This window comes from Chiloscyllium punctatum, chromosome 5, assembly GCF_047496795.1.
Source record: "Chiloscyllium punctatum isolate Juve2018m chromosome 5, sChiPun1.3, whole genome shotgun sequence".
In the NCBI taxonomy this organism is placed as follows: domain Eukaryota; kingdom Metazoa; phylum Chordata; class Chondrichthyes; order Orectolobiformes; family Hemiscylliidae; genus Chiloscyllium; species Chiloscyllium punctatum.
The window spans coordinates 109,654,379-109,680,438 of record NC_092743.1 but is presented as its reverse complement, the minus strand read 5'-3'; the positions used below and the strand labels follow the sequence as shown (position 1 = coordinate 109,680,438).

Sequence of the window (26,060 nt, the reverse complement as noted above, 5' to 3'; positions counted from 1 at the left end):
AATGTTATTGTTGTTTCACTTCTTTGGTTACATTCTCTCCTCAAAATATTCTTTCTATCTAACTTCTATCGTTTTGAACGGCCAACTAATTCTCTTTTCTGATTGTCTGACCTCTATTTTCTCAGCATTTTATATTTAATTCTCAGTTTCTATCTGTCATTTTTTTTCTCTGCCCTATTGCAAATGTGTTGACCAGAAAATATAACCCAATGGTATAAAATCTTAAAGTACGCTGACAGTCAAGATCCAACCTTAAGGTCACTGAAGCAGTCTGCATTGTAGAGATTTCTCAGAAAACTTTACATGTGGGTACAACTGCATATTTTAGTGTTAAAATTTGTGGTTAACCCAGCAGTGTCTTCAATGGTCTATCTCTAGTTTAACATCTATGTGTACCCTGTAGTCAGATGCAATATTAGTGCAAGCACCTATAAGAACTGTTTGATTTACAATGGATTGTTTGCTCTGCCTCTTCCTGAGTGTTTGTCAGTTGCTTCCGTGTTTTAGCATTGACATCTTTTCCTGCAAATTTCAGCATTTACGACCAAGCTCGTCATGCACAGAATTTTGGTAGGAAGAGTTATCTAAAATTCTATTACTGCATTTTAAGAAATGTTTTGAGATTGAATATTGTCCAGGATGTTAATCATTATAAGTACCTTGTGATTTCAGTGCCGATAAATGAGATTCTGACATGAATAACTAGAGTGCAATGTTCTGTGCGTGTTACTGTGGTTTTGATCAATGCTATATATAATTCATAACTCACATGCTATTGTGGAATTACATATGCTTTTACTTCTGCTTTCTGAAAGCAATAATGTAGCTATTTCTAATACGCTGATATTCCAGTAGCCATTCTTATGACTTAGAGTGGGAATGTTGTTTTGCTATTCAACTTGTCATATCTCATCCCATCCTTCTCTGCTATCCATATGAAAATTTCATAGGGAATATCCCTGCACAGGGATCAAGAATTGCCTCTTGTTCAAAAATTGAGCTAATTAAAACTAAAGCCTAACACTCTTTTACATGAGTCAGTTGGGAACAAGAAGTTAGGGACTCTTGTGGCACAATGGTGGGTTCACTGCCTCTGGGCTAGGAAGCCTGAGTTCAACTCCCAGCTACTTCAGAGATGTATAATAACATCTCTGAACTGGTTGCTTAAGATATTTAAGATTGAAAAGGGAAACCACATAGTCCCTGGAGCCTGTTTCACCATTAAACTATATCATGAATGACCCATAACGTTGCACACTTAAGTTGCATTTTTAAATACTGCTGAAAAGTAAGACATATTGCCAAATCTATTTGTCTGATATTTTTGTGGCAAGTACAATAATGCCAAAATTCAAACAATTACAACAATATACACAATAGAAGAGGATTCAGAATAGTTGGCAAATAGAGTTTTATTTGTGAATGCATTGTCATGGAGAAAGGTACCGGGAACTATCTCTTCCTCAGGTTCCTGTGCAAATCAAAAAATGTGTAAGGTTTCAGCATATGCATTTTGCTTGCAGAGAACTGGTCCCTCCATTTTGAACTTGACTGATTTATCTTAAAACTAATTGCTTAATAGAAGTGACGTACATTGTGGTCTATCATTCACATTAACAATTTGAACTTTGGAATAAATAAACATAATTTTTAATTTGGCAGATTATACTAAATTAGGAGAGATAATCAATGCTGAGGAGGGCAGCAAAAAAAATTATGAACTCTCGGATTACTTGATCTTGTAGGTACTCTTGTTACATTTCTGGTCAATGGTAATACTGATGGTCATATTGTTAAATGTCATTAAAAGAAGACGGTTAGATTTCATCTTACTGCAGATAGTGTGCCGGCATGAGAACTTGACAAAAAGCTTGTCTTGAGATATTTTCTTAAACCACAAGTGAAACTAGAGATTTTTGGAAAGTGGACTAAATAGAATTCTTGGCTCTGTGGTGAATTGACTTCTAAGAACTTAGATTTTGGATCCACAATTTCCTTTCATCAACACAAAAACTAAAACTGTACGCAATACTCAAAGTGTGGCAGTAACAACACCCTGTATAATTGTAACAAGGCTTCTATATTTTTAAACTCCAGCCCTCTAACAATAAAGGCCAAAATTCTACTTGCCTTCTTAATTACCTGCTGCACCATCATGCTAACGTTTTGCATGTCATGCACAAGAACATCCACATCTACTTTTTGGAGTCTCTATTTAAATAATAGTTGACATTTCCAGGAAAGGTTTTAAAAAGTAAAACTATGACCATTGAGTCCTGACATTGGAATGATTAGGGGATACCTTTCTTTGCCAGTCAATGATTGCTGTAAGGCTCATAAGAATGGTTGTGCCTGACATTAAAGCGGTGTGAATGTTACTCACGATGTTGTCTTGAATTGGATTCACCCACCAGTGGAAATAGGTTTCCTTGTTGTATCCTATCAAACTCTTTATTTCTTTGAAAAACTTCAATAATATTTCCCTTGATTTTCCTTAGTCAAAAGAATAAAAGCCTAGATTGAGCAAGCTACTTGCTCAACTTACCTTTTTAAGATTTTCTTCAGATGCACTTTTTCCAGGAGTATAATACTCTTCCTGAGTATTTAATGCAGCACTTTGGATGTGATATTACCGGAGTCCTATACACTGTTGTATAACTTTCACTTTTGTGTATTTCAGCTCCTTGAAATAAACATTAAAATTCCTTTAACCATATAAATATTTTTGGTACCTGTCCAGTAGCTTTGTGATTTCCGTATATGCTTTAAATCTCTTTGCTCATCCATGGTTTCTTGGTGCAGTTTCTGGTTTCTAACCATTTTTAATCATTCACAGATGCAAAGGTCAATGATTAGTCTAGCACTTGTTACCGATCCCTAATTGCCTTGAAAAAACAACAAAGAACATTACAGCACAGGAATAGGCCCTTCGGCCCTCCAAGCCTGCGCTGATCTATAGCCTCTATCTAAATCTGCTACTTATTTTCTAAGGATCTGTATCCCTTTGCTCCCTGCCCATTCATGTATCCGTCTAGACACATCTTAAATCACACTATTGTTCCCGCCCCTGCCACCTCCACTGGCAACGCATTCCAGGCACCCACCACTCTCTGCGTGAAGAAGTTTCCATGTATATCTCCCCAAACCTTTCCCCTCTCACTTTGAATTCGTGACTACTGGTAATTGAATCCTCCATTCTGGGAAAAAGTTTCTTGCTATCCAACCTGTCTACACCTCCCCCGATTTTGTAGGCCTCAATCAGGTCCCCTCTCAACTTCCCCCTTTTCAATGAAAATAATCCTAATCTATTCAACCTCTCCTCATTGCTAGCACCCTCCCTACCAGGCAACATCCTGGTGAACCTCCTCTGCACCCTCTCCAAAGCAACCATATCCTTTTGGTAATGTGGCGACCAGAACTGAATGCATTATTCCAAATGTGGCTTGACCTGCCAACTCTTGTACTCAATGAGGAGAAGGTGTTGGTGATCTGCCTTGTTGAACCGCTGCATATATGACGAGATACATCCACAGTGCTGTAGGGGAGGGAGTTTGAGGATTTTGACCTAGCAGCAACGAAGTAACAGTCAGAAAGTTGAGTCTTGGAGGGGAACATGCAGGTAGCTGTATTCTCAGTATCTGTGGCTCTTTTCCTTCTAGATGGGAGAGGTTACAGGTTTGAAAAGTACTGTTTAAGGAGTATTTAGAAAAAGCACTGATCCATCATTCCTAGGCACAAACTGCATGACCTCATACCTATTAATACTGAAGTCCAACTGCCACAGTATTGTCAATTCCATGTATCAAAGTTGCTTTGCAACACTATGTGCTCACTTTGCCATCTCATTTAAATTACTGCACTCAGCAAATTTAGAGGAAAAAAAACCCTGTAGTCATTTATCCAAATCAGAGAGCTCTGTGGGAAACTAGAGAAGTGATTGCTGGGTCTCTTGCTGAGATATTTGTATCATTGATAGTCATAGGTGAGGTGCCGGAAGACTGGAGGTTGGCAAACGTGGTGCCACTGTTTAAGAAGGGCGGTAAAGACAAGCCAGGGAACTATAGACCGGTGAGCCTGACCTCAGTGGTGGGCAAATTGTTGGAGGGAATCCTGAGGGACAGGATATACGTGTATTTGGAAAGGCTAGGACTGATTAGGGATAGTCAACATGGCTTTGTGCATGGGAAATCATGTCTCACAAACTTGGTTGAGTTTTTTGAAGAAGTAACAAAGAAGATTGATGAGGGCAGAGCAGTAGATATGATCTATATGGACTTCAGTAAGGCGTTCAACAAGGTTCCCCATGGGAGACTGATTAGCAAGGTTAGATCTCACGGAATACAGGAAGAACTAGCCATTTGGATTCAGAACTGGCTCAAAGGTAGAAGACAGAGGGCGGTGGTGGAGGGTTGTTTTTCAGACTGGAGGCCTGTGACCAGTGGAGTGCCACAAGGATCGGTGCTGGGCCCTCTACTTTTTGTCATTTACATAAATGTTTTGGATGCGAGCACAACAGGTGCAGTTAGTAAGTTTGCAGATGACACCAAAATTGGAGGGGTAGTGGACAGCAAAGAGGGTTTCCTCAGATTACAACAAGGTCTTGACCAGATGGGTCAATGGGCTGAGATGTGGCAGATGGAGTTTAATTCAGATAAATGTGAGGTGCTCCATTTTAATGGTAAAGTCCTAGGGAGTGTTGCTGAACAAAGAGACCTTGGAGTGCAGGTTCATAGCTCCTTGAAAGTGGAGTCACGGTAGATAGGATAGTGAAGAAGGCGTTTGATATGCTTTCCATTATTGGTCAGAGTATTGAGTACAGGAGTTGGGAGGTCATGTTGGGCTGTACAGGATATTGGTTAGGCCACTGTTGGAATATTGCGTGCAATTCTGGTCTCCTTCCTATCGGAAAAATGTTGTGAAACTTGAAAGGGTTCGGAAAAGATTTACAAGGATGTTGCCAGGGTTGGAGGATTTGAGCTATAGGGAAAGGCTGAACAGGCTGGGGCTGTTTTCTCTGGTGCGTCAGAGGCTGAGGGGTGACCTTATAGAGGTTTACAAAATTATGAGGGGCATGGATAGGATAAATAGACAAAGTCTTTTCCCTGGGATCAGGGAGTCCAGAACTAGAGGGCATAGGTTTAGGGTGAGAGGGGAAAGATATAAAAGAGACCTAAGAGGCAATATTTTCACACAGAGGGTGGTATATGTATGGAATGAGCTGCCAGACGATGTGGTGGAGGCTGGTACAATTGCAACATTTAAGAGGCATTTGGATGGGTATATGAATAGAATGAGTTTGGAGGGATATACGCTGGGTGCTGGCAGGTGGGACTAGATTGGGTTGGAATGTCTGGTCGACGTGGATAGGTTGGACCGAAGGGTTTATTTCCATGCTGTACATCTCTATGACTCTATTTTATAACATGAGTAAGAATATTTATGTTTGATGTCAGTATCTTAATCATATAGAATTAAGTAGTTATCAGTGTAGAATATTATCCATCTTTTATACCTGCTCATTGTAAGCAGAGTGGTGGTGCAATAAAGGTGGAGAATGCTTGGTTAAGAAAATACGACATTTACATGAAAATCTTGAGGAAAGAATAACAGTGGATAAAAATGGTTGAAAAATAAGTAAGTGACAAAAGCCCAGAAATCAAATGCCAATCTGTCAAAAATTAAGTTTCTTGCGTACTCATATTCAGGAAGAAATCAAATTAAGTTATGGAACTACACTGCTAAAGTAATTATAGTCCCCTAACCAAAGGGCACTCATTTTAGTAAACTGACCCAAACCTGAGTCCAATCCCTGAAGTGAGAACAGACCAGCTCAACATGCCTTCCAATCCTCTCCTGCAAGTGCTCTTGATTCAAATGTACACATAAATTTTGAAACCAGCAACGTTCATAAAAGAGCACAGTTTATCCTGTGCAAAGACTGGTCTCAAAATAACTGAACATCCCATCTTCCAGTATAGTGTAGTGGGTGAACCCTTCTTCCACCCAGATTTCTATAATGAATTTACAGGTAATATTATTATGTTGGATCTGAAACACATGGCTTCTAAACAATTTATCTTGTAACTGTCAAACAAAATGAATATCAAACTGCATGTCTATTGAGATACAAAATTAAAGACAATTAAAAGCTTTCTTATGAAAATTATTTTCATAATAGCCATCTTTTAAATTTAATATAGTCACAAATATCAATCCTGCCTGGAGAGATATTTCTAATATTAACATCAACTATCAAATACTGCTATAAAGAATAGTGCTCATATTCTTAAATAATTTCAAGTTCAAACTTTAACTTTTTTGTTTCTTATCATTTAGACTATCAAGTACTCCAGCTGATTCTAGCGCTTTGTAATCTTTTTTCTGTCTGAATGGAATTATACAAGTTCATACTGCAGCTATTATTTGGCTTGTAATAGTTTCAAGAATAATAGAGTGTAAGTATTTTCTACTTGTTTTATGTGACATCTCACTTAAATAGGTGTTCGATGAAGACAGCTTGCAGATTATAAAAAAAACAGCAAAATTGGAAGTCTAGAATAAAAACAGAAATTATGGAAACAGAGGGGGAGAAAGGAAAAACAAAATTAATGGCTGGATTTTTCTAATCCTTTTGCAGAAAACCTTGGAGGTGTAGAATAATGTGAAGTGGTACTGGAACAGAGTTATGATTTCATAGTTAAGGTCCAAAAGAACCTTTGGATTTGAAATAGTAAAATCTGTTTCTCTTTCCACAGATGCTGCCAGAGTTTCTCCAGCATTTTCTGCTTTCATTTCAGATTCCAGTATTCTGTAAGAATTTTGCTTTTATTTGCTACTTCTCTTTTAAATATGCCACAAAGAAGAGACCCACAGCAATGTGATTGACTCTTACCTGCTCTCTGGGCTACTAGGGATGGGCAATCAATGCTCGCCTAGCCAGAGACAGGTACATTCTGTGAGTGAATAAAGTTCTATCTTCTCTTGGACAACATGGTTAATCTATTGGCTTGTTCCCCTTTAAAAAGGATTGCTTAAGAGTGTTAGTAACACCAGAGCTAGCCTTAATGAGCTGAGAGTTGGATAACTGTCTCTCAGAGCTACTGACTGGTTTGTTTGGATGGTAGTTCAGTACAAGAAGGAAGTCCCAAGAAGAAGACAGTATACACGTATCAGACTTGAATCCTCTATTTTAATTGAGGAGTGATGAATGACCCTAGAGAGGTGAAGAAGATGGAGCAGGGCGGTACAAAGATTGGGAATATGATTTTAGATTGATGACTCTGATGGGTATAGCAGACCTCCCAAAGAAGATACCATCCTCTTCTTTCCCACCTTTTTGTTCATGTTATACTAGGTTGGTTACCTTACTTCTACTTTCCTGAATTATGGCAATTATTGTTAAGGGCCTTAAAAAGCCCAGGAGTGGGAAACCAAGTAGAAACACCTTACCCATCCCCTGTAATGTGGGGCACAACTTAGGGATGGCAAGGTACTAGGCTATGTTAAGTGACCCAAACCAGCACATAAGAGAGCAGTAAAATCTGCCCCATTGTTTGAGTTGAGGCCACAGCAATGAAGCACATAGCTAAGCATCTGCCTTTCAACACTTTTTCAGAACTCATGATGTCATCAGTCCATTGCTTCACTGCTGCCATACATTTCAAAAGTTACAGAACCATGTGTATCCTCCAGAGGTTATTCTGTGTTGCACAGTTAAATTCCTTTTTAACATAATCCTAAGTGGTTACTCTGAGGATAGAGAATTCATTCACCTTATGGTTGCTGGTTTGGGTAATACTGGTTTGCAAGAGGGCAAATTGCCAGTTAAATTGCAAGATAATACACTCAGATAGCAGAGCAAAGACTATTTTTATGAAGAAGTCACATGCCTCTTGACTGGTAGAAAGGGTGGTGTGTGGTTTTTAGAGGCTGTCTTTATCTGTATCCCACAGGAAATTTAAAAAGCAGCTGCATTCATTTGTTGACTCATTCCATACCAAATCAGGTAATATGAAGTGTAACTGCTTTATTGGTAACACTGTAAACAGCACAACTCAGTATCTACTTATCTGATTGTTGCAGCAGAAATCTTACCAGTATGAAGAGCGTCGATGGCTGCAATTTGCAATCGTTTGACTGTGAAAAGTAACATCACCTTCAACTGAAACTTAAGCAGACAAATAACATTTGATTCTTAACTCAAGAATTAAGACATTGAGGTATGATCAGCACAGTAATACTGTTGGAATCTTTCCTACATTTATTCTGTGTGTTGCATAGAGTTTCAGAAGAGAAGCCACAGCATGTATCGCATAAAACTGTCAAAACATTTTCTTTTTCCATTTGGTTTGTATGTATTTCATGTTTTTAGATAAATATCAATTCAAAACAAAATACTTAAGGAAGTTTAGATTTTTTTAAAGAACTTCATTCGGTGTTCTCACCAGTAAACTACTGGTAACTCAATTTATAAAAAACTTCTACAAAAACATACTCTATTTTAAAAGGATTAATTTAACAACATTATTTTACTGAATATTAGTAGTAATGATTAAGTAAATTTCTTTAGTCAATTTCATTGAGACTAGGGAGTTGGGGCAGCAATGGGAGAGGTGGAACAGGTACATTCAGTATCATTAGACTGGGGAAAGAGGGAAAGTGGCCATTGCCCCACCATGTCAGGCATTTGCTTGTACAGTTTGACTCGCACTATTTATTGACCATTGCCAGTGATTGTCTTTGCTCATTTGTGATAGATGTATGGCTTGTTCAAGCCTCAGAAGGTTAGAGATACCAGATGCCTGTGAGACTGATTATTTCTGAATCCAACTTTCAAGAAGACCATTGGAATCTGTTGTATAGAGACATTTCACCAGGTTACATTAAGCTGCTACAAAAATAAGAATTACCGGAAAAACTCAGCACATCTGGCAGCATGTGTGAAGGTTTTACCTCTTGGGGGCAATGACTCTTCATCAGAACTAATAATAGCTATGAAATGGTGCTACATATGCTGAAGAGATGGGCTAGGGGATGGTAAAGGAGTAAGTGATATGAGGAGACTAAGCTAATCTTCCTTGCTGTGTAGTGTCCTTGATCCCAACAATGTTCATTCTTTCATTCAAAATGGTGGAATTTACCCTCCCTGGCAGGCATGAGCAATGTTGAGAACGTTGGAAAAGTACACTGAGAATGAAAAAAAATCAAAATCTCTGTCAAGAAAATATTTTGCAATTTTCCGCTTAGCCTTAGATGATGACTTCAGAATCTCAGCATTGAGTAGAGACTAACTTACTTCCACACACTTTCAACTTGCTAATTGTCCAACTTGCCTTATTTCTGTACTACTTTCAATCTTCCTCCCCTTCCTTGAGAAACTTAACGATGCAAATTCCTGTCAAGTCACAGCAAGTACCTACAGACCTGCCTGTCCTGACTATCATTCAACTTAGTACACAGCATAGTGTCCCTGCCTGCTCTTTGACAAGCATCTATGCAAGTCAGCTTTAATAAACCATCAGCTTCACCAGATCGCCATGCCCACTCACGGACCACCCACACAGCACTTTTCTCTGGATGATGACTGCAATTGCCTGTAGCACAGCCTTTTTAACTCCAAGAGTTTTACATTGCCCCGAAGGAAAAAAGCTGTGACCTACTTTGTCCACTTTGCATGCAGCATCAGCTATTTTGTGCAGTTATTGTACAGTCTACGTTCAATCTGAAATGGCAAGGTTCCAACTCTGTATTCTTGTGTGTGAAGTCATTCCCTCAGCAACCTGATCTCCAGACTTAAGTTGCTTGCTTTCACCAAGACACCATGAACTTAACAATTACTGCCCAAACCTCCAGGAATGACTATGGCCAAACCCTAGGACTTGACTTGGCAGGATGGATCTGATGAACACAGTAGACCTGTACTGATGTCCCCTAACTGGGGAAAAGATCTTGGCTATTCATCTTATCTATGTCCCACATGACTTAATAAACTTCTACAATGGTCACCCCTCAGCCTCTTATTTTCAAGGAAAAGAAATCTCAGCCAATCCACCCTCTCCTTGTAACTCAAACTTTCCAGTCATGGTAACATTCATGTAAATCATTTTTATACTCATTCCAGTTTAATAAAACTTTCCTAGAACAGGATGTTCTGAACTGTACGCAGTACTCCAAATGTGGCCTCAATAATATCCAGTACAGCTGTAACATGATGTCCCAACTCCTGTACTCAGTGCTCAGAGTGATGAAGGCAAGCATACCAAATGCCTTCTTCACTACCCTAGCTATTTATGACGCCACTTTCAAAGGAACTATGTATTTAAACCCGTAGGTCTCCGTGTTCGAAAACACCCCTCAGGGCTCTACCATTCACTGTGAATTCTGCCTTGGTTTGTCTTACCAAATAGCAACACTTCGCATTTATCTGAATTAAACTCTATCAGTCATTCCTCAACCCACTGGCCAGTTGATCAAGATGCTGCTGTACTGAGATAACCTTCTTCACTATCCACTATATCACTAATTTTGGTGTCACCCGCAAATTTACTAACCATTCCTCCTATATTCTCATCCAAATCATTAAATAAATGAATCACAGTGGCACTGATCCTTGTGGTACACTGCTGGTCACAGACCTCCAGTCTAAAAAATAACTTTCTACCATTAGCTCTCTACAATCAAGCAAATTTTGATTTCAGTTGGCTAGCTCTCCCTAGATACCTTATGATCTAACTTCCCAAACAAGTCTCCCATGCAGTACCTTGCCAAAGGCCTTGCTAAAATCCATGTTTCTAACACACTGCCCTCATCTATCCTCTTGGTCACCTCTTTTAAAGACTCAATCAAATCAGAGACAATTTCCCATGCACAAAGCCATTCTGACTATCCCTAATCAACTTGCCTTTCCAAATACGTGTAGATCCTGACTCTCAAGAATCCCCAACAACTTAAACACCATTGACATTTGGCTTACCATTCTGTAGTTCACTGACTTTTCCTTGCAGCCTTTCTTACATAATGGCACAACATTAGCCACCATTCAGTGTTCCGGCACCTCACCTGTGATTGATGATATACATATTTCGGCTAAGGGCACTGTAATTTCTTTCTGAGCTCCCCACAATCCTGAATTAGACATGAACTGGGATTTATCTACCTTTCTGTGTTTTAAGACCACCAGAACCTCCACTTCTGTAATGTGGACTCTTTTCAAGACAGCACTATTTAAGACAGAATTCCCTAACTTCCATATCTTTCTCCATAGTAAATACTGATGAGAAACATTCATTTACAATCTCATCCATCTCCTGTGACTCCATACTTAGATGACCTCATTGATTTTTAAGATGCCTTAATATCTCTCTAGCTACTCTTTCACTCTAATATATTTGTAGAATGTCTTTGGATTCTCCTTTACCATATCTGCCAAAGGTTATCTTATGTCGTCCTTCTGCCATCCTGAATACCCTCTTATTTTTCTTGACCGGAGATTCAATATCTTCAGTCATTCAGTGCTCCCTACTCCTGCCAGCCTTGCCCTTCACACTAACGGGAACAAGCAGTCTCTCAACTCTCATTATCTCACTTTTGAATGCCTCCGACTTGCCAGATTTCCTTTACCTGTGAAGAGCATCCTTCAATCAACTTTTGAAAGTTTCTGTTTTATACAAGCAAAATTAGCCAATTTAAAACTTTCACTTATGAACAATCCTTTTCCATAACTATTTAAAAACTAACACAATTATGGTCACTGGTCCTAAAGTATTCCCCCACTAACACCTCAGTCACCTGCTCTGCCTTATTTCCTTAGAAGGGGTTGAGTTTTGCCCCTACTCTGGGTAGGGCCATCTACATATTGATTGAGAATTTTTTCCTGAACACACAAATTTCTCTGCATCCAAGTCCTCAACACTATGGCAGTCCCAGTCTGTTTGGAAAGTTGAAATCCCATACTCTTATAACCCTATTAGTCTTACAGCTAACTGGGATCTCCCTACATATTTGCTCCTCAATTTCTCACTGAATATTGGGGGGGGGGGGGTACAATCCCATCAAAGTGATTGGCTCTTCTTATTTCTAATTTCCACCCATATAACCTCACTGGATGATCCCTCAGGAATATTCTCTCGAAGTACTGCCATGACATCCGTCCTGTTCAAAAATGTCACTTTCCCTTCCTCTCTTCTCTCCTTTTATCTTTCCTACACCATCTGTACCCCAGAACATTGAACTGCTAATCCTGTCCCTCCCTCAGCCATGTTTCTGTAATAGCTATAATATCCCAGTCTCATGTGCCCATCTATAACCTGAGGTCATCTGCCTTAACTGTCAAGCCTCTTGCATTGAAATAAGTTCAGCTTAATTCAGCGGTCTTCCCCCGTTCCCTATCATGGTCTTGCATGCCTTGTCTGTTTAACTTGCTCTCTAACTTCTGTATTAGCCTGAATGTTCTTTTTTATCTCACTACTTTTCAGGCTTCACTTGTCTTCATTACTGTGAATCCCCATACCCTGCACCAGCTTCCCATCCACATATTGATCTGCCCTATTCTCTTATTCTTATTTTCACTACCACGTGGCACCGGGAGTAATCCAGAGATTACTACCCTTGAAATCCTGCTTTTTAGCCTCCTGCCTAACTTCCTCTATTCACTCTGCAGGACCTCAGCCCTTTTCCCACCTATGTTGTTGGTACCAATGTGTACAATGATTTCTAGCTGCAGATGCTCCCCTTTGAGAAATTGCTCAGATACATCTTGACTCTGGCACCAAGGAGACAACACACCATCCAAGAGTCTCACTTGTGGCCGCAGAAATGCCTGTCTCAGTCCCTGAGTAAATAGTGCCTGATCACAACTGTTTGCTTAGACTTTGCTATACCTGCTTCACAGCATAGCCAGTTATGGTGCCACAGGTCTGGCTGCTGCTACTATTTCCCCAGAAGGGCATCCAAAAGGATTAACTCATTCGAGAGAGGGTACAGCCACAAGAGACTCCTGCACAATCTGCCTGCTTCTCATACTGGTCACCCACCTAGTTGAATGAATCTACAGTATGACCACCTCCCTGAAGCTTCTATTTATCACAGAATCTATAAAATATTGAAACATATCCACTGATGCATCAGCTAATTCTCTAGCCACCTCCTCCAACACTCTGATATCTGAATTACCTTTAATATAACATGAATAAGATTGAAGTTGTCAACTTTGGTAGAAAAAAAAGATAGAATGAGTATTTCTTAAAATGGTAACAAGTTGTGAAGTACTGATATCAAAGGAACCTCTGTGTTCTCGTTCATAAGTCACTAAAAGGTGGCATGAAGATGCTGCAAATAATTAGGAAGGCAAATGATATGTTGGTCTTCATTGTAAAGGGATTTTAGTATAAGAATAATAATATTTTGATGCAATTGTGTAGAGCTTTAGTCAGAACACTGTATACAATTTTAGTATCTTTATCTCAGGAAGGATATAGTTCCCATAGAGGAAGGGCAGCAGATGGATCACCAGAGCTGGGAGATTGGGATTAGTTTCTCAGAGACCTATTTGTTTGGAGTCTTCAAGAGTGTCTTCAATGAGGTGATCCCATTGAAACTTACAAAATTCTTACAGAGCATGGCAGGGTGGATGTCGATAGGTTCTGGATATCCTAATGTAACATTCTATTTAGCAAAGATAATTTTCACCATGTAATTCAAGCTCTCCTATTCAAAAGACACAGTTAGTTGCAAGGAATGCATTAGTGACTTTCCACATTTCCCATTCCTTGATCCATTTGATGACTGTTAGCAGATCTTGTAGTTTCACCATATGGAGCACTAAGACAGAAAGTGGACAGTAGGTGGGCTGAACATATAATTTTGGGCTGCAGTGAAGTGCGACATGCATGGTTCCAAACAGCTTATGAGTTTTCATCAATTGACAGATATGAAGGGGAGTGATGTTTATGAGGACAGGAAGCCAAGGCAGGTGCATGGAACAGAGGGTTCCAATTATGATGCACATTGGTGCACTCATTGAGTGTCACCAATAGGAGTAAGCAAAGAACTATGCCCAACAGGTGCATAGTTCTCTACTGCATAGTATAATACCATAGGTGCTGTAGTTTTGTGGTCATCATGTCATGTAGATTCAGCAGTCTAATTGCTAGGATGCATCTTTGCTGCTTCCTTTTAGATGATCTTGGAAGGACAAGGACTTAAAATAAGGCAACTCCTACATATGCTGGGTTTGGACCAATCATGATCTAATTGAATGGCAGAGGAGAGTCAGCAGGCTGAAACATCTTCTCCTCTTATTCTCCTAGAACATAGCAAATATACAAACATGTGAATTAAGAGAGGTGGACCACTTGAGTCTGCTCCATCATTCGATAGGGTCATAGTTCATTTGATTACTCCACATTCCAGTATACACCTGATAACATTTCACTTTATTGTATATCAAGCATAGTCTACCTTAAAGACTGAAGGACTCTGCTTCCATCATCTTTTGAGGAAAAGAATTCCAAAGGCTTATACACTTTGAGAAGAAATATCTCACTTGTCGGAAATGTGCAACCCATCATTTTTGTGATCTCCAAATATAGATTCTCCCACATGCATACAAGACTGCCAAGAATTTTATATCTTTCAACCAAACCAGCTCTTACACTTCTAAACTCCAAGGCTGACAACCTTTGCCTGTCCAATTATGACACTAACCTGTGGAGAGATTTCCCCGATTTCCATTTTCTCAAGTTTTGTTATGGCTTCTTCGTGCCACACATGGTCAAATGAGGCCTTGATGTCATGGAAAATGATTTCACTTCACCTCTGGAATTCAGCTCTCTTGTCCGTATTTAAACCCAGCGCATAATGAGTTCAGAGCTGAGTGTCCCGGGTGGGGGAACCGAACCTTAATAATAGTGAGCAGGTTATTTGTCATGCAGGTGCTGCTTGATATTACTGTTGATGGCACCATCCATAACTGTACATTGGTGGTAATTGACTGGATAAGATCTGTTATGCTTTTTGTTTACAGAACACATATAGGCACTTTCCCACATTTTCAGATCGATGCCACTATCATAGCAATACAGGAAAAGCTTGACAAAAGGCATGGCAAATCCTTGAGCACAAATCTTCAGTGCTATTGGCAGATTGTTGTCAGGATCCATCGACTTTTGCAATATCCAGTGCCTTTAGCCATTTCTTGAAATCATGCAGAGCAAATTGAATTTACTGAAGTCTGGTACTAATGATGCTGGGGACCTCTGCAGGAGGTTGAGATAGATTATGCACTTGGCACTTCTAGCTGAAGATTGTTACAAAAGCCTTCTCTTTTGCAGTGATATACTTGTGATGATGCTGTCACTTTAAAATAATATTTTGTCCTAGTTGTTTTTATTTGAAAAGACAAAGGTAGAGGCACTGAGCAGTCTACCAGAACCACTAGAGAAAACAACATACAAGGCCTTTAAAAGGTGGAACAATGGAAGCAGCTTGAATGGGAGTGGTCTTCTCTCACAAATCAGGCTTTCTAGTTTTTTTCAAGCTGTAGCATTAAATGCTGTTTAGGATCTCAGAAGAATCGGAAGCTTCAGTGAATGATTCCTACCTGCTATGTTGTCTGGAATTTCTCTTTATATTGTTTTCTCATGAATTGGAGAACTGCACTGAGGAGGGATATTTGTCTGAATTTACCTTTTTGCCAAGGGGTGTGTTTATGGGATGTTACAATGTTGAACAGTTAATTAGTAATAGGTACTGTATCAATTATTCAGTTTCATTTTCAAGTAGTTAAGTTGTTCTAAATTCCTATTTCTTTTGTTAGAATTTGAACTATAGTGCTTAAATAAGTTGTGCTTTGCTTAACATTAAATAGTTTGAGTCGCATCGCATCTGGAATACTCACTTCACATCTACTTTCAAAACAAAAAAATTAGGACGTAGGCTATCTTTTTAAGGCATTTTGAGGGGGTCTGGTCTGGTCTGGTCCATAATATACTTGGCTATGCCATCACTGAGGAGGGATATTTGTTCAGCCTCCTCCTCCAATGAGTTGTTCAATTGTTCACCACAGGCACAACTGGGTGTGGAAGGACTGCTGGGTCTTCTGTTCATTATGGAATTGCTTAGCTCTATCATTAGAGGCTTTTGCTGTTTGGCATGCACGCAGTCTCATTTTTGTAGCTTTCACTAAGTTGACACCGCACTTCATGCTGCTCCTAAACTGACCTCTTGCACCTTCACTTTTTTTCCCACTCACTGATTGAACGTCGGTATAAAATCCGAGAGAACTGCAGATGCCGTAAATCAGAAACAAAAACAGAAATTGCTGAAAAAGCTCAGCAGATCTTGCAGCATCAATGGAGAGAAATCTGAATTAATACTTCGGGTTAAGTGTCCCTTCCTCATAACGTGAGTATGGCTGGAAGAATAAATATTTTCTGGCCATCCCTAGTTGTCCTTACGAATGGGTGGTGAGCTGCTTTCTCTAACTGCTGCAGTCCATTTAGTGCAGATAGACCCACTGTCATGTGGGAGGGAATTCCAGGATTTTGACCCAATGACATTGAATAATGATGTATGATGGGAAGGCACGTCAAACGAAAGGTGTCATCTACAGTGCTATGAAGAAGCACCTGATCAGCAATAATCTGCTCGGTGATGCCCAGATTGGGTTCCACCATGTTCACTAACCTCCTGACCTCATTACAGTATTTTTGCAAAATTGGACAAAAAAGTTGAATTCCAAAGATGGTGAGAGTGATAGCCCTTGACACCAAGGCTGCACTTGACTCAGTGTGTCATCAAGGAGCCCTGGCAAAACTGGAATCAATGGGTATCAGGGGGACAAATTATCTGCTGGTTGGAGTCATACCTTACAAAAGAAGATGGTTGTGGCTGTTGGATGTTATTCATCTCAGGTCCAGGACATCTCTACAGGAGTTCCTCAGGGTAGTGTCCTTGGCTCAACCATTTTCAGCTCCTTCAATGCCTTCCTTCCACCCAGAAGGTCAGAAGTGGGGATGTTCACCAATTACGTAATGTTCATCACCATTCGTGATACCTCAGATATGAAAGCAATCCATGTTCAAAAGTAACAAGATTTGGATATTATTCAGACTTGGGTCGACAAGTGGCAAGTAACATTAGAGCCACAAAATGCCAGGCAATGACCGTCTCCAATAACAGATAATCTAACCATCATCCTTTGATATTAAATAGCATTACCATCACTGAATTCCCTACTATCAACATCCTGGAGTTTACTATTGACCAGAAACTAGTTGTGGTCTACCACTGTATATTCACCTCTGATGCCTGTTCTGGTAGTGAGATAGGGCATATGAGGGTGGTGACGGTGTTAAGGTATTTTGTGTAAAGTATGATTCCATGAGTATGAATACAAATATTTCAAGGTGATGCATGACCAGTCTGGTTGACAGATTTCCCAGTTTTGGTACTAATCGCCAAATATTGATATACAGGATTTCGCAGGATCAAAAAGACTGAGTTTTCTATTATCATTACTAGTGCTAAGATTTGAACCCTAGTCCCTCCTTTGTCTATATATTGACAAAAACTGTAATGAGGTCTTGAGTTAAGTGGCCCCAATAAAACCCAAACTGAGCAGTGAGCAGTTTACCGCTGAGTAAGTCCTACTTGTTAGAAATGTCGATGACACCTTCCTTCGCTTTGCTGATAATTACGACCAGATTGAGAGGTAGTTATTGGCCAGGTTGGATTTGTCCTCCTTTTTTTGTGGATAGGACAAATTTTAGCAATTTTCCACATTGGTATCTAACTGACAATGTGGTGGCTACGCAGGAACAATGTGACTAGTGGCATAGCTAGTTCGAGAACACAAATTTTCAGTACTCTGTTAAGATTCAAAGAATTTGCTGCATTGACTGCTCCTTAGTATCACATAGCGTGAACTGAACGAACTGAAGACTGGCTGCTATGATGCAAGGGATTTGAAGAGAAGGCTGAGATGCGTAATTAACAGAGTGCTTCTGACTGAAGATAAATGCGAATGCCCTAATCCGGGAAATTAGTACATAATCTATGTCGATACTCCGGGTCAGCACCCTACGAACACTGGATTGTTATTTATTGGGACTTGAAGAGCAAGGCTAACCATTCCATTAGCTCAGGTAGGTTGTGAGAATCCCATTTCACTGGAGAAAAGCAGGGAATATTTCCAGTTTCAATTTAACTAGCAGAACATTATAAACAAATAGAGAAAATGCCAGGAAGTTAATATTTCAGAGTCATGGAGTTATCCAGCATGGAAACAGATCCTTTGGTTCAACTTGTCTATGCTGACCAGATATTCCATGCTGATCTAATCTATATCTCTCTAAACCCTTGCTGCTCATGCCTTTTAAATGCTGTAATTGTACCTGCCTCCACCATCTCCTATGGCAGCTTGTTCCATACATACACCACTCTCTGCATGAACAAATTGTCCCTCAAATCTGTTTTAAATCTTTCCCCTCAACTTAAACCGAGGCCCTCAATTTTGGATTCCCCTACTGTGCATAAAGACCTTGCTTATTCACCCTATCCATGCAGCCTCTGCCATATCCAACTCCACCCTGAAATTATTCAATGCTTTGGCCTTAACCACTTTATGTGACAGAATTCCAGAAGCTCACAACATTCTGGTCGAAGAACTTTCTCATGACAGCACTTTTTGCCTTTATTTCACAATTTCCAATATCCACCGTATTTTGCTTTTAATTGCATGCAGTAATTTCTGACTACTTTGACTGCTTCCATTGTTCAGACAGCAACTATTGTTACTGATTCTGCTACTGCCAGTCACACTTTCTCTAGATCTATCTCTCGTTTCTTCATTTTTTCTCATTTACCATCCTGTTTTGCCTGGCATCGTCATAAGTAACATTTTTTCTCACTGCTATCACTGATTAACATGATAAACTTACAAACACTGGCTATTCATCTCCAGTACTTGTAGGATTTTGTATAAAATGACTATAAGAAATATCAATATAAGAGTGACTGCATTTCAACTAATATTAATCCATGTAGAATGCTTTGAGACTTTCCAAAAGATGTGCCTCTGTGTTATGGTTAGGTTGAGGTACAAGGTCAAATTTAAGGTCTGTATACCATAAATGTGGGTTATGACCAAAAAGTTTTCTGCGTACACAGGTACATTTCTGTGAATGCATTATTATGTTGATAAACTTAAGAACTTTGTTTTAATGAAGGTTGGACAACAAACTAAACTCATCAGATACAGAAAAGACAGAACAACCTGCAATGTCTAATTCCAATTCTTCAGACAACCAAGTGAATCACAATTCACATGAACGGCACCAATCTGTTTTAATAGCATTGTACTCTATCGTGTTTGTGGGTGGAGTTATTGGAACCAGTATTATGTTATGTCGAATTCTGAAGAATGACAAGAATTCTAAGTCATTTATCATTATCAATCTCTTACTTGCACATGTGATTTTTCTTATAACTGTGCCATTTCGTATTTCTTACTATGCAATTAAAGAATGGAGGTTTGGGTTAGTTTTCTGTAAGTTAGTCAGTGCTATTATGCACATTCATATGTACTTAACTTTTGCATTTTATGTGATCATCATTATCACAAGACTTCTTAATGTCTTTCAAAAGAGAGTGAAACGAGAGGCTTACAAACCATGGAAAGTATTAGTGTTCAGTGTAGTTTTATGGCTTGTGGTGACTGTGATTATTCTTCCAGTATTTCTAATGAAATATGGTGGTAGTCTGGAATATGATGAAAATCATTGTTTTCACTTTGAAATTTCATCAGAAACTGTCAAGCGAATCAATTACATTTTAATTTGCATAACAATATGTACAATTACCATTTTGCTCATCTGGCAGATAGGTATAATGTTAAATCTGGCTTTCAAGCATGGCTCACTCACATGTGCGCATCAAATCTTTCGTGCCCAACTAAAGACATTAACATTTATACTGATAATGTTTGTGTTTTTTGTTCCTTATCTTGGATTCAGAGCATATTACATCAAGGAATCTAAGAATTGTTCATCAATTATGTATACACTTAATGAAGCAGGTTTATCCATTACAGGAATGAGTTGTTTTGATTTGTTAATTTTTTGGATATGGTATTCCATTTAAAACTTTACCAAGCAGTGAGGCACTAGTCCATGAAGACTGTAAACTGTATGTATTTATTTGATCAGTTTTGCTTAGGGCAAGTTGAACATCCCATACTTTGAAATATCAAATCAAATAGGACATAGTTGGATTATAACAATAAATTGCTACTTGAGGTATAAATTTGGTATCAAAGACAATTGAGAATTAAATAATCATAAAAGCAAATTCATGACTCCAATTCCCTGGAGCATCACTTTTGTAAAAGGTTAACCAGGTTATGTTTCACTCACTTAACTGTTATCAATCTGATTTTTAATGTTTCCTGTTCCATCCCTGATGGATAAATTGAATTTAAATTCAAGACAGAACTTGAATTTCCACATTGCCACTTGCAAAGTCAACTATTTCAATCCTTTCCTGAGTTACCATCCTTAAATTTCATCTCAACCTAAACACTTCTGGACAAATTATCGCACACCAACTGCTGCTGACTCCAGGCTTGCTGACCCATTGTGGCTACTGGTTTCATATCCCCTCAAATCTAAAATTCTCAAGCCAGTGATTCAGGCCCCACAGCCACATTAACCACCTAATCTCTACCCGAACACCCCAATAATGATCGTATCATTGCCCTCTTTTTGGACCTCCACTTCAACATGTTTTCAGTTGCCTAGATTATAATTTCTAAAAGTCCTTCTCACACCCAGCTTCTTCTTCTTCCTGTCTTAATTCCTTTCCTTCTAGCAGGCATTTTTTTTCCCCCTTATGCTTTAACAAAACTCTTTGTGCAATTGTAAACTATTCTTTAGTTTTCTCTGACTGCCTTCTTAAGCTTGAATTTCTGTCTTGTTCACATTCTTCAAGGGGACTACTATATGATACCACATGATGTTATCCTATCCTTTATTCTTGTAGGCCACTGCAGCCAGATCACCTTATGTGTTAGCCTTTGCCTTAAATCCTTCTCCCCCAACTTCACCTAAACCACTCAGTGTGATGTAGTTGTAGAGTTCTTAGTTATCAAATTCAAAACTACTGATACAATTGAGGCTCAGGTAAAGAAAAAAGAGGCATACGCCGGGTACAGACAGCTGGGATCAAGTGAATCCCTGTTAGGTGGCATATATAAGGGTGGTAGAAGTATTTTGAAGAAAATCAGGAGGACAAAAAGGGGACATGAGATAGCATTGGCAAACAGGGTTAAGAAGAACCTCAAGAGACTCCACAAATACAAATTGGGTCCCTTAGCGATCAAAAAGGCCATGTGTGGAACTACAGGGGATGGGTAAGATATTAAGTGAGTATCTTGCGCTAGTATTTACTGTGGAGAAGGAAGTGAAAGCTAGGCAACTTGGAGAAATCAATAGTAATATCTTGAAAAATGTTCATATTAAAGAGGTGGTGCTGGATATCTTAAAATACGGGTGGATAAATCCCAGGAACTTATTGGATGTATCCCAGAGCTTTGTGGAAAGCGAGGGAAGTGATTGCTGGGCACCTTGCTGAGATATCTCTAACATCAATAGGTGAGGTGCTGGAAGATTGGAGGTTGGCTAATGTGGTGCCACTATTTTGGAAAGGTGGTAAAGCAAAGCCAGGGAACTACAGACCAGTGAGCCTGACATCAGTGGTGGATAAGTTATTGGAGGGGATTCTGAGGAACAGGATTTTCATATCTTTGGAAAGGCAAGGACTGATTAGGAATAGTCAACATGTTTAGGTGCTTAGGAAATCATGTCTCACAACTTGACTGAATTTTTGAAGAAGTGACAAAGAAGATTGATGAAGGTAGAACAGTGGGCATTGTCTATATGCACTTCAGCAATGTGTTCAAAATGGTTCTGTATGGTAGACTGTTTAGCAAGGTTAGATCACATGGAATCCAGGAAAAGCTAGCCATCTGGATATAAAATTGACTTGAAGGTAGGTTATAGAGGGTTGTTTTTTTCAAAATGGAGGTCTGTGATCCACGTGTATCACAAGTCTCAATACTGTGTCCACTACTCTATATCATTTATACAATCGATTTGGATATGAATGTAGGAGACATGGTAAGTTTGCAGAGGACACCAAAATTGGAGATGTAGTGGTCAGTGAAAGTTATCAGAGTACAACAAGATCTTGATCAGATGGGCCAAGGAGTGGCAGATGGAATTTAATTTAGATAGATATGAGGTGTTGCATTTTGGTAAGGCAAATCAGGGCAGAGTGTACAAGTTTTGCTTAATTCTTGTGGACTGGCTTCAAGAAGGGTGCTACCATTTGTTTGAGGGTCCTCCCATTGAATGTAGAGGTTACACCAGAGACACTACTGATGGAATTGCCCTAGTGACATTTGTCACTGATAAACAGTCCAGGAGTCATTGCAGAATACGAGTATGGTGACAAGAACTGATCTGCATACTGGCAGTTTTATTTGGGGTCAAACACGCACTGCTCTTGTGTGCAGGAGGTGAAAAGTTTTCTTTCTTTGACCACAAGTATTACCAATATACAATTCCTTGACTGGGGACTGCTAAGTTCACAGCCTGTCACCATCACTTGGTTGCAGACCCTTACAAGAGTGTACATGTGATTTTCATTAATGTGGAGACCTTGAGACATGGTTGTCATCCACACCAACTTGCTGAGTTAGTAGTCAGTGAAATGATGAATCACGATGACTGTGCCTGCCTTGCTTTTGTTTACCTTTGGAGCCGGTGATACACAGGATAGAATTTACTCTTTCCTTGTCAACAATGGCCAGAAAGTTGGGAATATATGGAGGATGAAAACCTCAATGTTGAGAAAATGTTTGTAATTTTCCCCTTAAGTTTTAAATGATGACTTCAGAACAGCACCAAGTGTCACCTTACTTCCATGAATTTCCATCTCATTAAAGCCCTAACTCACCTCACACTTATACACCACTTCCAATTCATAATCATTGCTAAAAGGAGCCTAGAGCTTGAAGCTTTTTGCCTTGCATTGTGCGGAACTCAGACACAAGAAGATGTGGTTAAAAACAAACAATTTTATTCAGTATAAAGGAGGGCGCTGATTTCTGGGCCATCATTGACAAGGAGATACAGCAAAAACAGTTATCTGACAATCCTAAACCTCAGACCAGGCAACTCGATTCTGATTAGTCAGGGCCTTGCCATAGGGATGGAGCACAGCTTGGCTGTTCCTTGTCCTTTTTTTGAAAAAAGTGCAACATAAGTAAAAATTCCATTTGCCTACATATAACTGGGTTCTACTATTTACGTGTGTGGCTTCTAGCACACACACTCCAACACATTGCAAGCTTGACTGACAATCTTAAATTAGTTTCCCCTGTAACTCTTAGCACAATTCAAATCCACCCACACACTGCTTTAAACATTATCTGCCCTATCTGCACCAAGAATGGACTGCTTAGTCACCTCAGGATCCACAATTCTTGGTTTGGAAGAAAGTAATTAAATATCTCAAGGGACTGCCTAAGAAGATGAAGCAATTGTATAGCAGCTACATTGTTGCAGTGAAGTTTAACATAAGCTCAAAAAACAACACCTCACCTTTTGAATGAATTACTCTACAGCTTTCTGGGATCAGCATTGAGTTCAACAGCGTAAAACATAGAACATAGCGCAGTACAGGCCCTTTGGCCCTCGATGTTGCACCAAACTGTGGAACCAATCTGAAATCCATCTATCCTACACTATTCCATTTTCATCCATATATCTATCCAATGACTATTTAAATGCCCTTAAAGCTGGTGAGTCTATTACTGTTGCAGGCAGGGCATTCCAATCCCTTACTACTCTGAGTAAAGAAACTAACTCTTACATCTGTACTATATCTATCACCCTTCAATTTAAAACTATGTCCCCTCATGCTAGCCATCACCATCCAAAGAAAAAGGCTCTCACTGTCCACCCTGTCTAATCCTCTGATTATCTTACATGTCTCAATTAAGTTACCTCTCAACCTTCTCTCTAATGAAAACAGCCTCAAGTCCCTCAGCCTTTCCTCATAAGACCTTCCCTCCATACCAGGCAACATCCTAGTAAATCTCCTCTGAACACTTTCCAAAGCTTCCACATCCTTCCTATAATGCGGTGACCAGAACTGTATGCAATACTCCAAGTGTGGCCGCACCTGAGTTGTATACAGCTGCAACATTGCCTCGTGGCTCCAAAACTCAGTTCCTCTACCAATAAAAGCTAACACAGCGTATGTCTTTTTAACAACCCTGTCAATCTGGGTGGCAACTTTCAGGGATGTACATGGACACCTAGATCTCTCTGCTCATCTACACGACCAAAAATCTTACCGTTTGCCCAGTACTCTTTATTCCTGTTGCTCCTTCCAAAGTGAATCTCCTCAAACTTTTCCACATTAAACTCTATTTGCCACCTCTCAGCCCAGCTCTGCAGCTATTATCTATGTCCATCTGTAACCTGCAATGTCCTTCATCACTATCCACCTCCACCGACCTTAGTGTCATCCACAAATTTACTAACCCATCCTTCTACACCCTCATCCAGGTCATTTATGAAAATAACAAACAGCAGTGGCCTCCAATCAGACCCGTGCAGTGCACCACGAGTAAATGAACTCCTCCGCAGTTACGTTAGAGTCTGCGTGTCCTTGGAGAAGGAGCACGTGGTGTCCACCAACACCCTGGAGTTGTTCAGGGAGAGGTGAGCGCCACAGGGCGTGGAGTGCATTATTTCCCCCTCCAACTCTATTTTGATTTAGTCCCTACCCTCCCCTTTACTGTTTTGATCACACAGCATTGCCCTTTGATGTGAAGGGCAGTGCTTGTCACTGGCCACTCGGGTGTTTCCTATCTTCCTGGTGGTGGAAATTGAATAAAGATTCGTACACCTTATGTGTCTCACTGTGTCTCACACCTGCACACACACACCATGGATGCTGGGGAAAAAATAAGCACTACCGCAGTTACGCGGTAGTGTGGGGGGAAAAAAGAAAAAATAAAAAGAACAAAAACAAAGTAAATGAACTCCAAGATGAACATTTCCCATCAACCACCTTCTGTCTTCTTTCAGCTAGTCAATTTCTGATCCAAACTGCTAAATCACCCTCAATACCATGCTTCCGTATTTTGTGCAATAGCCTTATCAAACGCCTTACTGAAATCCTTAGAAACCACATCAACCGCTTTACTCTCATCCACCTGTTTGGTCACCTTCTCAAAAATCTCAATAAGGATTGTGAGGCACAACCTACCCTTCACAACAGTGTTGACTATCCATAATCAACTTAATCCTTTCTAGATGATTATAAATCCTGTCTCTTATAAGCCTTTCCAACACTTTACCCACAACTGAAGTAAGGCTCATTAGTCTATAATTACCAAGATTGTCTCTACTCCCCTGCTTGAACAAGGGAACAACATTTGCTATCCTCCAGTCTTCCAACACTATTCCTGTAGGCAATGACGACATAAAGATCAAAGCCAAAGGCTCTGCAATCTCGTCCCTGTCTTCCCAGCGAATCCTAGGATAAATCCCATCCACCCAGGGGATTTACCTATTTTCACACTTTCCAGAATTGCTAACACTTCCTCCCTGTGAACCTCAATCCTGTTTACTCTAGCAGCCGGTGTCTCAGTATTTTCCTCAACAACATTGTCTTTTTCCGGTGTGAATACTGACGAAAAATATTCATTTAGCACTTCTCCTATCTGCTCAGACTCCACGCATAACTTCCCAATACTGTCCTTGAATGGCCCTAACCTTTTTCTGGATTAGTGGTGCTGGAAGAGCACAGTAGTTCAGGCAGCATCCAAGGAGCAGCGAAATCGACGTTTCGGGCAAAAGCTCTTCATCAGGAATAAAGGCAGTGAGACTGAAGCGTGGAGAGATAAGCTAGAGGAGGGTGGGGGTGGGGAGAAAGTAGCATAGAGTACAATAGGTGAGTGGGGGAGGGGATGAAGGTGACAAGTCAGG

General features: G+C 39.8%; 1 protein-coding gene across 2 annotated transcripts; it reads left to right on the top strand.

Annotated features, from left to right (window-relative positions):
• Nucleotides 1–532: 532 nt before the first annotated feature.
• On the top strand, nucleotides 533–20,156 carry LOC140476771 (probable G-protein coupled receptor 141). 2 transcript variants are annotated; one of them, XM_072569575.1, is made up of 2 exons: nucleotides 533–570; nucleotides 19,227–20,156. In XM_072569575.1, exon 2 carries the CDS (start codon nucleotides 19,279–19,281, stop codon nucleotides 20,137–20,139), a length of 861 nt encoding a protein of 286 aa, XP_072425676.1. In that variant the 5' UTR covers nucleotides 533–570; nucleotides 19,227–19,278; the 3' UTR covers nucleotides 20,140–20,156. The 2 variants fall into 2 exon arrangements, with proteins under 2 accessions (XP_072425676.1, XP_072425675.1); XM_072569574.1 differs by lacking the exon at nucleotides 533–570 and adding an exon at nucleotides 8,188–8,219.
• Nucleotides 20,157–26,060: the final 5,904 nt, after the last annotated feature.

Coding starts and splice junctions, on each gene's coding strand:
- LOC140476771 (XM_072569575.1), top strand. CDS start 19,279: ATGTCTAATTCCAATTCTTCAGACAACCAAGTGAATCACAATTCACAT.